Genomic DNA, 15,038 nt, shown 5'->3' on the forward strand with positions numbered 1-15,038 from the left:
AATGAAAAAAAAAAATCGTTGTCTCCTACCGATCAGTAGGGCTTTCTTCTTCTGCTCCCTCTCCACTCTCACTTTCTTCACTGCTTTCACTGCTTTCTGAGGAAGAGGAGTAGTCATTAGCCTTCACCGGGGGCCGCGGCTGCTCCTCTGCCCGCTCCTTAGAGTACAGACCATGGTCCTGACACATTCACATGAAGAAGAAATCAACAGGCAAGTGAGCAACACTTCATCACGTCTCACATCTAAAGTCACCATTACAACAACATTGGATCTCCCCAGATGGAGTCAGACCATAAGATTTTGATCATGCATTCTGACTTTCAAAAGCTATCTGGAAAGTGGAGGGTATGTGGTAATGGGATCTTTGGTGGGGAAGGTGAATGTGGTTACACAAAGGCTATGAACGTGGGACTGTCCCTCTACAGACGCAATGGTTGTGGACTGGTGTTCAGTTGAAAACAACAGTACAGAGATTTCTGAAAAAAAAAAAAAAAATACGAGATGCTACGCAATGTTCTGAGATGCATGTGTAAATAGCGTGTCCTCTTTTAACAGCTCTTAAAGGGATAGTTCACCCAGAAATGTAAATTCTGTCATCAATTCCTTTCTTCAGTGGAACATTAAAAAATACATTTTAATAATGTCCACATATGTCACAGGATCAAATAACGAAAGCCAATGGGTTCAAAAACAACACCTCAATGAATGATGTACGGGGGAAAAAACATTTAAAAAATATATTATTTTGTATTTCACAGAAGTCAGTTATACAGGTTTGGACTGACATGAGGGCAAGTAAATAATGCCATTTTTTTGGGTGAAATATCCCTTTAAGAATGGATCCCTGCAAAAATGGATTGCTGTAGACTATTTTTGTCCATTTAATGCTTTTCTCATCTGCCTTTATTCGTCTGAACTCATCTTCATTGGTATGCCTTTGTCAAAAAATATACAGTACTGTTCAAAAGTTTGATGTTGATAAGATGTTGTAATTTAACACATTATAAAAGTAATTCATTCCTGTGATGGTAAAGCTGAATTTTCAGCATCGTTACTCCAGTCTTCAGTGTAGCAAGTTCCTTCAGAAATCATTTTATATGCTGATTTTGCTGCATTTCTTATAATCAGTGTTGAAAACAGTTAACTACTTAAACATTTTTTGTGGAAACCGTGATTTGTTTTTTCTCAGGATTTTTAAATGAATAAAAAGTTCAACAGAACAGCATTTATTTAAAATAGAAATTTTTTGTAACATACAAACCTTTACTGTCACTTTGATCAATTTAATGCATCCTTGCTGAACAAAAGTATTAAACACTGACCCCAAACTTTTGAATGGTATTGCACATGGTAAGTGATTATTGATTCACTTGATTAATTCATCTGCATGTCCAAACTGTAATTAATTCGATTGACACTTAATATTTTAAATCTTGTGTAATTCATGCTGTGATTCACCAGAATTACATTTTTATTATTTATATTCTTCAAAATGTAATTTAAAAACAACATTCATTTAACATTTAGCCTTATTATGAGAAAATGCAAGCATGCAAGAACATACAGCGATACAGACTCATGCTGATACACGTATACGGGCACTGACCTCTCCTATCGCTCTCTTATAGCTCTGAGGGCAGGAAGAGGGAGGAAAAGAGATTGATGTGAGGAGAGAGGGATGAGAGGTATAAAGGAGCAGAGGAAACGTAAGTAACAGAGGTTAGTGTTTAGAGGAGGGCCGAGTGTGTTTATTCTATAAAAGACACAGGCGAACGATTTGGGACTCTATATGCATGAGTGAGTGTATTTTAACATGCGACTCTTTTGTTTTTGTGTGTGTGTGTGTGTGTCTGTATCTCACCGCTGGCCTGCTGGGCCTCGATGAGGTTCGGGATTCTCCTGGTTTGTGTCGGCCGTCATGAGAGAGGGTGGGGGAGGAATCCATCTTGGACGAGCCTGAAATGAACCCGCAACAACATTATACACTTTATAATTCCTGCAGACAAACCCTGTTTTCCAACTGTGAATGTTCCCAGATGTTTCCAGATGTATTGGAATGATTAAACATTATTTTCTGCCACCTGGATTTCATGTGAAAGTACAATTATCTATAAATATTTTTGTGCATAATTTGTGGTCCTGGTCCCCCATGCACAAAGCAATGGTGGCACCAGCACAGAAATACTCATAATTCTGCTTTTCTGCAGGACAGGTGAACATGTATTGATTAATTTGTTTGGGATTTTTATAAACTAATCTTGCTTTTCTCCCTCTCAGGATTTTTGCGGTCAAATTGTGGAAATAGGACGAGTTTGCTTGATTTTGCACTAAATTCTGTAAGTTGGCAAAACATGACCCACACAACACTCACTGAGTATGCGGTGTCTCTCTAGAGAGCCGGTCTGTGGCAGGTTGGACATGATGCTCATGCTGTCTCCTCTCTCCCAGCGCTCATTGCGACTCAGATCGGGATTACTGACACGGAATAAACACACGGTGCAGGAGTCAGTGCAGTCATATGACTTGTGTCACTTCAGTTGAATGTGCGTGTATGTTACCTTGCTCGGACTGGGTGTCTGATACCGGAGGAGAGATTTGTGTTCAGTGCAGTGGCTATGGAGGCTGTTCTCTGAGGAATCTAAGGGAGAGAGAAGGACAAGGGATTATGGGAAAATGATACATTAAACCACAATGATATTAATAATCACCTATTACATTGTGTATGTCCACAAGCTTTTTGCACAAACCTGAGCTTTACAAAAACTGTATGAGAGAGAAAGAAAACAAAAAACATTATTTTGTCTTACTTTAGGAGGTTGTTCAATCTCAGGAAGACGGATCCAGGGTCCCCGGTCGTCTCTCATTGGTCGAGACTGAGGGGCAGGGGTCTCTGAGGTGGGGTCAGAGTTCTGACGGACTAGTTCTCTGGAGTGTAGAGGACGAGGTGTGGGTGTGGGAGAGGGATCCTGGGTGGGGAAGGCGGACATGGTCTTAGTGGGCTGATCACAAAGAGACTGGGAGCGAGGGACAGGAGCGGCGTACGGTTTTAACGGCACCAGGTGGGCCATCTGGAACTACGGTAGATGGGAGTGAGGACAAGAGGACAGGATAAAAGATGAGACCGAAAAAAGGATGTCGACATAAGCCAAAAGAAAAGTGGGAGGGTAAAATGTAGGCCAATTGGGCAAGGTTAGATTTTTATTTTTATTTGACAAATGTATTTATTTTTGCAAAAGGGGTTTAGAAGAGTTTTAGAGAGAGTAAATCAGTAAAGCAGTTTACAGGCAATGAGGGTTGGTCAGCAGATGAAGGTAGAAGATCAAGTGCAGGATATGCAAGTGAAGAGGATGTTCCCAAAAATGTTGGAGGATTACAGAGGAAGTGAGTGGGCCCCACAGGAAAGAAAAAGAAAAAAGAATGTCATTGAAAAGAGTAAAGTGTTAGCCAGAGCATGCAGCATTAAAGAACAGAAATGATGGCATCCTCCTGCAAATCAATGTCTTTTTCTTTCTTATCAAGGTTTTTTATGGCTATTATTAATCAATTAAAATGTAGTACATAATGACAATTAATTCATGAAAAAAATAATGGCTAATAACAACAAATCAGTATTAGCTGGAGAAACCCTAAAAAGTACACTACCGGTCAAAAGTTTAAAGGGACATTGTGTAGGAATTTCTCCCATCTAGCGGTGAAATTGTATTTTGCATTCAAACGAATTGTGCTCTCCAGCGCCTCGCTTTTTCTAATGCGTGTTGCATCTACGGTAGCTGTTATGTACCAAAAAGCTACGACAGGATGTCTTCTAACAGCACTTCGTCGAGTTTTCCTTCGGGTGAACAGATTTGTTATTTCAAACAAACTGTAACTTGACACAACGAACAAACGAATGTTACAGTATGAATAATAATGCAGCCTTTTAAACTTGCCGGGGCAGTGACAAGCGCCTCTCACTGCTCTGCTCCTCCGTTTCTGCTGCTTTTAGTTACGTGACGCTGGCTCTGAACGAAAACGCGTTGTGGAAACACGTTGGCCTAGTACTTTTTGACCCTCTCTGCTATTATAGTTTTTAATATTGATTTTAGATCAAGAAATACCTAAAAAACTACACATAGGATTATTTTTCTTTAAGAATTTGTTTTTTTCCCAGCAAGAACAAATAAAACTGATTTTTTTTAAAATGACCGTAAAGACATTATAATTTTACAATATTTCTATTTCAAATAAATGGAGTTATTTTGAACTTACTATTCATTAAAGAATCAGGAAAAAATGTGTCATGGTTTCCACAAAAATATGAAGCAGCACGACTGCATTAAACATTGATAATAAGAAGTGTTTTTTGAGTGACTGTTGACTTTTTGATAAGAACAATTACCGACCACACACTTTTGAACAATATTGTACATAGTTCAAAGACATTAAATTACTGAGGTGGACACTTATAAAAAGTGTCTTTAGAAATCAATATATTGTTTTGTATTTGCATTTTAATATCATTAAGGTAGGGACACACCAAAACGACGCCAAAGAACTAGCGCTGATAAAAGCCGACTGTGTGCGCCTACATCGGGGAAAAAATCTTGAACAAACCGAAAGGACTACGTGCGACTGTCAACTAGCACGCGTGTTCTGCGCCTGTGTGTAAATGAGATAACGGTCAATTGAAGCAGATAAACTCATCTATATTCATCATTCAAAAAGGGAACGTAAAAGCAGTTATACAAACCATAAACAAAGCAAAAACTGTTTTGAATATCAACCATGCTGATCACGTTCTTTATTCCACTCCACTCCTGTTATTATGAAAATATTCACGCTGTTGAATGCACAGGTAAGATGACGTGAAATTAGAACAGCCTTTCTGTCTGTGCCGTCATGACTTCTTCGCTTGCTTTCATCACTTTCGTGTTTATTCTCGTGCAATGACTCATTTGGTAAACTGAACAGCCAATCAGAGTTCCCTCTCTCACTGATGGCCAGACGCAGATTCTACGTTGAATCGGCCAAAAAGAAAAACGTCCAACTAGAACCAATGGAGCGGAACACACAGAAAAAACTCAATCTCAAAAACGGCCGATCGTTGCCCACTGGCAGACTGTCGGCTTGGTGTGTCCCTGGCTTTAAACAAAAGTCATTAACTAGCATCCAGTCCAAAGCAGACTCACACAGATGTGTTATTGTATTCTCTGTATGTGCCATTTTCAATGGTTTCATTATTTTATTATTATTATTTTAAACAAGTAGACTTATTAGTCTTATTTTGTAAGAAATATTTATTCACACTGCATTTTACCGGAATACGACCACTGAGATTTGAGTGAGCGAATAAAATGACAGGTAGCACACCTTTCCCTGCCCACCCTGTGGTTCCACGGGTCTCTGCATGGGTGGAGTCTGTGAAGCTCCTGATTGGCTGATTGATTCTGAACGGGACTGTATGTTGGTGTCAGAGACTGTAGTGCAGATTTTGGGAGAGCCCTGTCTGTTCAGTTTACTGCGCTCCTCAACCTGAGAAACAATGGATGAGAATTTATATTGTGACGCTTCCCTTCAGAGCACTATTGTTTTCAGCAGGGTGTAAGCGTACCTCTCTAGCCCAGGCTGGTTTGTTGTTCTCTAGGTTCTTGCTGTAGTGGTACATCTGTGGTTTCTTGTCTTGTTGCTGCTGCTGCTGCAGTGAGACGAGATACGCATGCTCCTGCTGCAGCTGTCTCTGAAGTCTCTCCGACTGTCTCTGCTCCTCCAGCTGTTTACGCTTGTACTCCTTCACACACATGAAGAAACAATTAATAACTTATTAACTAGAAAAATGGGGAAGTCATTACATGGCATTTTTTGCAGGCACAGGAAATAATTAACACAAAACAGGACAGTGTCACATGCGCAAACACAGAGAGACAAACAAAAATGTAAAACATATGCCCCTTCCCAACATGCAAAGGAAATAATTATGAATTAATGAATAATTACACACAAAAACGTGATTATTTGAGTTTTAGGATATATTGGCTCACATTCTCTGAAGTTTTTGACAACTAAAAAATGAAAGAAAAACATTTCCCTTAGCTGTACAATTCATCTGTCAAGGATTTCAAGCAATTGGACAATATGTAAAACAGCCTTGCTGTATTGGGTACACAGTGATGTAATATTGTGTGTAATTATGTCATATTGTATTTTCTTCTGATATTGACCTTGTTCGCAGAAAATTGTACATTTGAAACTAATGAAACTAATCCAAGCAATATAAACATATTAACAAATCAAACCTTTATGTTATATTGACTAAAACATAAACAGAGCTGTTAAGACACATACACAAGTCAAGTTTGATGAGTCTCACAGCAGCAAAGGTTCTCATGTTTAAGAACAGGGGTCTAAATCTGCTTTATACCTAAGTGTTTTTGTTTTAATTTATAAATAAAATACTATTAAAAAGTTTAGAGTCAGTAAAGTTGTGTTTTTTAAACTAATACTTTTATTCCGTAAGGATGCATTCAATTGATCGGTAAAACTTTTATAAATGTTAAATGTTATAAATGCTTTTTGAACACCAAATCAGTTTATTAGAATGATTTCTGAAGGATCATGTGACACCGAAGACTGGAGTAATGATGATGAAAATTCAGTTTTGATCACAGGAATAAATTACATCTGAAAAATATATTCAAATAGAAAACTTATTTTAGAAGTGTAATGATATTTCACTGTATTACTGTTTTTTTAATCAAATCATTTTAAATAACTTATTTTATTTTGGAAGGAACAATTAAACATTTAGCTCAACTTAAGCTTTTTTTAACACTAGCTTTGGATGAATTTAAAGGGGTGGTTCAGGACTTTGGACATCGGACCTCATTTCCAAGTTAGCCTGGGTGTTATTTATCAGTGGAGACAGTTTTCAAAAATTTCCATCCAGTCCTTCCAGTTGCATAGTTCGCCGGTGCTAGGCTAGCGTGAGTCAATGGTATCTGCTAGCCTGCCATTAAAAACAGTTTTACCCACTCCACAGAACACCAAAAGCAAATAAATTATAACGCCAGACTATCGATGTAAATGTTTGTTGAGAGAATAATGTTAGATATCAAACTACCCTTTCATCGCATTGCAATAGTTATACTTTGTTCCCTGTATTTATTAGCTCAATCTACAGCAGCGGCGGGGTAATATTAAGTTACCTAGGCAACCGAGAGAGCCGGTCCACAAGACAATCACGCAAGTGTATTTACCTGTCGCTGTATTACAATTTCGAAATGCACACCGAATCACCATGTTGCCAATTCCTTCGTTTACAATCGAATGTTTCAATATCGTTGTTCGAGGCTACTACTAGCTAGCTAGACGTCCCGACTGTAGTGCGCTTCTTTTCTGTGTTTATTTTTCGGCGCAGTACTAACTGGAGCAAAGTAAAATTCCGCCACTGGTGAGAAACTAGTTCCTGTAAATGTAAAGCGATCATTGAGATGCAAGAGCAGTTTGATTTCTAACATTATTCTCTCAACAGACATTTACATCGATAGTCTGAAGTTATAATTTATTTGCTTTTGGTGTTCTGTGGAGTGGGTAAAACTGTTTTTAATGGCAGGCTAGTAGATACCGTTGACTCGCGCTAGCACCGGCGAACTATGCAACTGGAAGGACTGATAAATAACACCCAGGCTAACTTGGAAATGAGGTCCGATGTCCAAAATCCTGAACCACCCCTTTAACTAATTTTATGAAAATATGTATTAAGAAAAGTACAGTATTAAGTTTAAAACCAAACAATAATTAAAGACCCATGCTCCAGAACATTTCAAAACCCTGCTTTGTATGTTTCCCATTCTGAAACTAGGCGGATTCTGATCATTCTAGCACAATCTCGGGGTCCTGTAACATGACACGCACCAAAACTGTCTGAGGACTGATAGAGGGAAGAGAAAGAAAGGAGTGTTACCATTAGCAATGCCTGCTCCTGCAGTAATTGTTGCTGCAGTATCTCTAACTGCCGCTGTTCTTCCTCCAACTTATGTCTTATAAACTCCTACAAAGAGAGGGATGGAGAGAGAGAGAGAGAAATGGGGAGCAGTGGAGGAGGAGAGGAAGGAAGAGACGATCAGAATGGACTCAAAAGGATAGAATAAAAAGATATTTGAGGGAGCGGACAGATACACCTGTCTGTGCAGCCTATGAAGATAGAGGCAGACATTTTAAAGTAGTGTTTCTGATGGGCTTTTTAAAATGGCTGAAGACACCTCGACAGATTTGTTCCACACGCTTCATTCACTTACTGTGGTAGAGCCGTAACGTCACGCCGCTTTTATAATCTTAAAATGGCATGCAGCGAGTGTTTACAACTAGTTCCTGCCACTCTGAGGAGTGTGTTGCGTATGCGTGTGTTTCTCCAGACGTTTAAAGGAGGAAAACTGAAGGAAGTGTGATGTGAGGCATGTACATGTGAGGTCGTTCTGAAGAGTGTGTCCTGTGGCACATTGTGCACTAATTCATGCTGATTGGTCTTTTGTGTTTCTGTCAGTTTGAATTGTATTGAATGTAGGGCTGCACACAGCTCACCCCACCCCACACACACACACACTGCATTTGAGAACCTGCTGCCATGGCAACCACTCCACAGACATTCCAGGGCCAGAGCTGTGCTGAGTGGGGAACACCCACGCCATGCGATTGGCCGGCCCGGCTGCAGTTCTGTGGCTGTGATTGGTTACCTGCTCTCTCTCTGCCATCCTCCTGTCCTCCTCTCGTCTCATGTCATCGAGTCTCCGGTGAGGAGCTTTATCCTGTTGCTGCCGCACCATCTCTCTTTCCTTCCTCTGTTGCTGTGCGTGTGTGAGAGAGAGAGAGAGAGTGAGTGAGTCACTTTAACATATTTGGCTGAAATAATGAGAGCCTTCCTGTTGCTAAAAAACATTTAATGGTTTTGAGAAGGGAAATTAAGGGGGAGAGAACAGAGAACATAGCCAGAGAAAAGAGAGAAAGCAAAAGTGACTAAGACATTGGGCACAGTTATGGTTAGAATAGTGATATTGGTGAGTCAGTGCACTGCGGTGCTGTATTCAGTGGGTTAGTGGCTAGATGGTGCTGCTGTCACCCTGCACATGGCCTATATACAGTATGAAACTCTATCATTCCCAACACAAGCAATTGTACAGTATATTTATGCATTTGAATTTAAAAATCACTGATAGCAAGACAAAGTATATTTGTGAGAAATTTATGGTATATATATATACATGTGTGTGTGTGTGTATGTATGCATGTATATATATATATTATTTTTTTCAAATACAAGTAGTATTAGAGATGATGAGAAAAGCATCTTGCACTTCAATGGTAGAACATCCAAATACTCAATGACAAATTTACTTTTATGATTAGTGAGCTAGAAATAGTGGATGAGAGTTAAATATTAACTTTAAAATTGTTAAATTAATATTATTTAAATACCAATAATGTTATTAATAATGATGTTATAATTATTATTAATATGTATTGTTCCTATTATTATTCAAGTAAGTAATTAATATCAAGTAAGATTATTAAATGTTTTCAAAAGAAGTATCTTATGTTCACCAAGGCTGCATTTATTTGATTTAAATATACAGTTAAAACAGTAATTTTGTGAAATATTTTTACAATTTAAAATAACAGTTTTCCATATAAATAATTTGCTGATTTTGTGCTTTGGAAACATTTCTTATTATCAATGTTGTAAACAATTCGGCTTAATTTCGTGATAGAGTTTGTCGCCACAGAATTCTTTTTGAAATGCATTTAATTCAGCATTTATTTGAAATGGAAATCTTTTGTAACATTTTAAATGTCTTTACTGTCCTTTTGATCAATTTAATGCATCTTTGCTGAATAAAAGTAATACACTTTTGAATGGTAGTGCATTATTAAATGAAAATAATATATTTCAGCTCAAAATATTCCTTTGCTTTAAATGGAATTGCAAATTTGGTCAGATTTTTAAAGTGGTCTCAGACTTTTGTGCCCTACTATACAAAGTTATTTAAGTGCCATATTCTATATCCCCCAGCAAACCTGTCTTTATCCCACCTGTTCTTGATCTAATTAGCTTAGCTGTGAGGGGCTTGACTTTGGGAATCTCTCCTAGTGTACAAAGGCAGACATGAATTTAATGGCTTATGATGCTCAGTACATAACAAATACACACACTCTTGTATTGTGGTCTATTCATCCATGTCTCTATCAGCTAGTGTAGGATAATCAGTGGTCATGCTAATCATGTCCTTCCACAATCATCCAGTGACAATGACCACTCAAAAGTAAATCAATTAAAAGTCTGGCTTTGCAGAGTATGTAGAGTTCTCACTCATTTAACGGGTTTGTCTCTCAAATTCACCAACATGTAACTCACAAAATTCCACAAATACCTCCCTGTTCACTCTAAAGAAGAAATACCGGCTCCAGATAAGAGGAAAAAATGTGCAGCACTTCAACAAACACTGCTGTAAATCTTCTGGCTGTGAACTACGTGTTTTATGTCAAACATTGACTTTTCTAAAATATTCTCCTCATAAACTTGTAGCATCATTCAATGAGCTGTTCTGATCTATATTCAGTCCAATATTCATGGACAGGAGATAAAATCTAAAACACTTTAAAGTAACACTATGTAGTTTTTCAACCTTCGTAATATATTTCCAAGACCCTTGTGATGGTACATCGACTTACAATAGGTTAAATGACATGTCTGCCATAGCCTGACGTGGTCTGTATCGCTTTTACTGGCACCATGTAACTTCGGGTTTCGGGTAGTAACCCGAGCACAAAAAGAACTACAAAATTCAACTGCTTCACGGCATACATCACTTGCCCCACCACTTCCTCAAATTCGGACGTGAGAGGCCAACCAGCGTTTGTTTTCCGGCTTTCGTGCTTATGTTTTTGTCATGGCCGATGCAGTAACAAAAACTAAGAAGACAAAGGTTTTGTCGGAGGAGACTCGGAAGAGGAAAAGAATGAGTGATCGAATAAAAGGCCGGACAAGGATCAATATTAGGCCAAAATAATACACTGGGCATGTTTTAAATATAATGAAAGTAAATAAAGATGGAGCTGTTACGCTTCAGGGAAGGTTGAAAAAAGAACCATAAAAGTATTATAAAAGTGGTTCATAGGGCTGGGTGATATGGCCCAAAAAAAATAATATATATGAAAATAAAAAGTTATTTCACATCCTTCCCAATGTTGTCAAAATCACATTACATTCTAATATCGTTACAACATTATAATCTAAAAAAATAAAAAATAATGAAAATTCACTATACTAAAATTTAAAATAAATAACAAAAGCACATACTAAATGTTAACTTATAAGTGGAACATACATTCACCCATATGGGCTTAGTACTTATATTAGCCTACATTTGATATCCTCATTACAATAGTCAACAGTAAACTACAGTATGTTGTTTTATTATGTGCTTTATAAATAAAGTTGGATTGGATTGTATAGTCACTTTACAGTTACTGCTATCATAAAAACACACTTGTAGGTTTCAAATTCTACATATGGCACATTTAATGTCCAACAACAAATATTTTGGAAAAAAATTATATTTTAGTCAGAATTATCGCGCTCCAATTCTATTGTGATCTTTCTATTAAGACTCTCGAACACTTATACCTGTGAAATGTAAGTTATGCATGGAGGAAAACACCACATCTCAAACAGAGCAAGTATCTGTCAGTACACAAATACAGACCAGCTTTTATGATTGGCACTCTGCCCTTATCATTTCCTGTGAGAAGAAAGAAGATGTTCAGTGACTTTCATGTGCACATGCATGCATGTGTACCTCCTCTAAGCGACGCCTCTGTTCTTTCTGCTCCTCTATCCGTTTCTGCCGGTCATGCAGCAGCTGGCGCTTGTGCTCCTCGGGGTCTCTGCGCTGAGCGGCGAGCTGCGCCTGCTGTCTTTTTAAGGCCTCTGAACGCTCCTTATTCTCTTGCTGCAGCCGCAGGAAATCCCTCCGCAATGTCGACTCACCAGGAACATTCAAAATAGAGCTTCAGACAAAAACAGAGAAACGGAAGAGAGTCGGTTGATTTAGACAGTTAAGGTTTACAAGAAGGACTGTATGCTTATTTCTCTCTGTTACATCAAGGGCATGCACTCATGTGCAAGTGAGTAGGGATTGATCCATGTTGAGTAATATGATAAAGCATTAATGGAGCATTACAAGGAACCATACATGCACATAAAACAGTTCCCTAAACAAATCTATTAAGGGTGAAATTTCTGCCCCAAAGCTCCAAGCGCAATTGCGAAAATAATGATTGTTTCCAAATAGCAGTTTTCCTGATTTGATGACCCAACCTTAAACAAACAAATGGATTACTTATTACTGACTCATTCAGACATGTACAGACAAGTCTCAAATCTTTTCTCAGAAGTTTTATGTGAATCAAAAGATACATTTAATTCAACCCAAGTCTCAAATCAGTTATCTACTAGTTCAAGTCAAGTTGCAAAACCATTTTCTTCTCACTTTAATGCAGCTCGACCCTAGAGTTGAGCTATCTCTGGTGTCTCTATACATTAAACTTTGATGTAAAATTCACACACTATATACTGCTAAGTTATAACACAAAATGTCAGTAACACTGCGGAGAGCTTCTGCAATGTTGTGTAGTGCTATGTAGGGTTGTGTAAACACAGATGCTGCTGTGTTTACCTGGATTCTCTCTCATCACCTCTGTTCTCTTCCTCTTCATCACTACCGCTGTACTCGTACTCAGTCTCCTCTGAGAGGAATCAAGACAAAATGAAAAAGTGAGAAATGGAGAGAGAGAGAGAGAGGAGGGCAGGAAAATAACAACCAAGACTTTAGGCATTAATATAATATGGCTCAACACAGTTTATGCATACTGCAGCACTTTAGTCTAAATCATCTGCACTCTTCCTTAACTGATAAGGTGTGAGCTCTAATAATAATGCTGAAGGCTGCTGGCTGGATGCTTCCATTTTTAGCAGTTCTTCATTCTTCATATCCAGAAAGAAACATAATTCAAGCCCAGCTTTGCTATTTGATTACACTACTGGCCACAGATCTCATGAGTTACTCTAAGCTACGCAGTTATGCACAAGCACCCTATTTTGTGGTCCAAGGCAAAGATGAGCTCTGATTGGATGGGAGTCTTGGTGACCTCACTGCACAAAGGCAAGTAAACAAACTTTATTAAATATTATATTCTACCACAGAGCTCCGGTGCACAATCTATAGTCCAAGAGGAGCCCCTGCATCTGTCCTGACTCTGACGATAAAACTGATTTAACTACTGAATTAATTATTAAGTGCTTGGGTCATAAAATGTTTGGGGCTTCTGTGATTAATAAAGCTTGAATGCTCTTATATTTTGTCTAAAATCATTTGCAAAGGCAACATTAAAAAAAAACGTATAGGACATACCTTTCTCGCCACGTTTCTTGCGTGTACGGTCGATGTGATCTTTGAGCTGGATGCGGACCTGTCTCTCAGTTGGCTGGTCTCTGATGAACGAGTGCTTCAGTAGCTGTTCTGTGGATGGACGACTCGGATAGGACTTCACAAGACAACCCTCGATGAAGTCAATAAACTTCTTAGACCTGAAAGAGACAGAAAAAAACATTTAAGGAATTAATGTATTAGCAAGAAAGTCAATTAAAAAAATAAAACTGATTATAGAATGCTATTTTACAAGGCCCACAGGCCTCAGGTCGAGTCAGTTTCACACCAGCAGCAATCAGTACAAAGTTTTTAATGTTTTTTTTAAATGTTTTAAAGTGCCCCATTATGCTTTTTCAAATATTACCTTTCATGAACTGTGTGATATAGCTGTCTGAGAATGTAAACGGTATGCAAAGTTTAAAAGTCGAAAGTGCATGATAAATAAAGTTATTGTCTCCCAAAAGAAAGAAATCGACTCTGAACGGCCTATACGAGTCGTCAGGAACTCTTTCATGACCTGCATACGTAACGCGGTAACACATTTGCATAATGCCCGCTTATGGTCTGCATTGGCTGCCCGCAAACAACATTTACTCTGACCTGCCCTCAAACACTGAAGCTGTTGTTGTGTACATGTCAAGAAGCCGCTGTTTTATGCTCTGCATAAGCAAATTCTCCTTGTAAACACTTCCAAAAGATGTGAAGAATTACCAGAGCAATACAACAGCAGCATAACCTTTTGATGATTGCTTCTCAAATCTCCGTGAGGTCTAAATGGGATTTACAAAAAGCTTCTCCATTAAAGATGTATATATTTTCTACCAGGTTTTCAAAACAGTAGGTTTGTGATTTATATTGTGTAGGTCTAACTCACGTTATTACTGTCATACTGAAATACTTCTGCAAATCAGCTCTAGGTCCACTACTGCCTAAATTGTGTCCATTAATGCAGGTTGTCTGTTGTTGTTACTACTTTGAGTGATGATAAAGGACGGAGCAAGATTTGTTTTAAAAACTTTGTTACATCAATCATTCACGTCAGTGCTCAGCTAACGTATAAGTTGATATTGATACAGTTATTGATATAGTTCCCACATGTGCACTGCAATAAATTAGAAATCTACTTGTTGATGGACATACACAAATTAGAAATCTACTTGCTGATGGTGAAGAATTACAGTTGCAACATCTCATAATATACGTAAAAACGAGTAGTATATCACTGAGAAACATCCTGCTCAAGTCGTCTTTCCGATGGAGGTTCGGGTTGAATAACTAGTTCTTCCCATGTTTTATCATATGACTCGCGCTCGGATCGATATGGTAAAATCAATGCCATCGTTACTGTCTTTACAGTGTACAATCGGTGAGCTTGAGGAAGCCTCCGGAGCTGAAATTCAGTTATGGTAATGGTCGTTTTGTTTCTGACACGCACTGTAAGCAGTAGACCAATTACAACAGACTGGGCCGTCTGGCAAATTAGAGCAGAGTAGCTCATGGAAAGGAGGAAGAGACTGAATCTTCGGACGAGTCGTTTGAGAATGTTTGAAAAATATGGTGATTTGCAGTGTATATTGT

The 15,038-nt window shown here is 38.3% G+C and overlaps 1 protein-coding gene across 15 annotated transcripts in view; it reads right to left on the reverse strand.

Annotated features, from left to right (window-relative positions):
• mink1 (misshapen-like kinase 1) overlaps positions 1 to 15,038 on the reverse strand; it is a 44,638-nt gene that overhangs the window by 12,928 nt on the left and 16,672 nt on the right. For 3 of the 15 annotated variants that reach the window (XM_077231278.1, XM_077231277.1, XM_077231290.1), the window contains exons 9-21: positions 13,443 to 13,618; positions 12,708 to 12,777; positions 11,829 to 12,039; positions 8,709 to 8,819; positions 7,940 to 8,026; positions 5,591 to 5,767; positions 5,350 to 5,511; positions 2,808 to 3,074; positions 2,559 to 2,638; positions 2,372 to 2,475; positions 1,862 to 1,956; positions 1,607 to 1,630; positions 30 to 178 (exon numbers count right to left, since the gene is read on the reverse strand). In XM_077231278.1, coding sequence (XP_077087393.1) covers positions 30 to 178; positions 1,607 to 1,630; positions 1,862 to 1,956; positions 2,372 to 2,475; positions 2,559 to 2,638; positions 2,808 to 3,074; positions 5,350 to 5,511; positions 5,591 to 5,767; positions 7,940 to 8,026; positions 8,709 to 8,819; positions 11,829 to 12,039; positions 12,708 to 12,777; positions 13,443 to 13,618 — 1,713 coding nt within the window. Of the gene's footprint in view, positions 1 to 29; positions 179 to 312; positions 477 to 1,606; positions 1,631 to 1,861; positions 1,957 to 2,371; positions 2,476 to 2,558; positions 2,639 to 2,807; positions 3,075 to 5,349; positions 5,512 to 5,590; positions 5,768 to 7,939; positions 8,027 to 8,708; positions 8,820 to 11,828; positions 12,040 to 12,707; positions 12,778 to 13,442; positions 13,619 to 15,038 lie in introns of those variants that run through there. The other 12 variants (XM_077231285.1, XM_077231283.1, XM_077231280.1 and 9 more) reach the window with 8 other exon arrangements.

The sequence above is a fragment of the Siphateles boraxobius genome, unplaced genomic scaffold (genome assembly GCF_051911475.1).
Source record: "Siphateles boraxobius isolate OS27281-9 unplaced genomic scaffold, OSU_SipBor_1 16, whole genome shotgun sequence".
Classification (NCBI taxonomy): domain Eukaryota; kingdom Metazoa; phylum Chordata; class Actinopteri; order Cypriniformes; family Leuciscidae; genus Siphateles; species Siphateles boraxobius.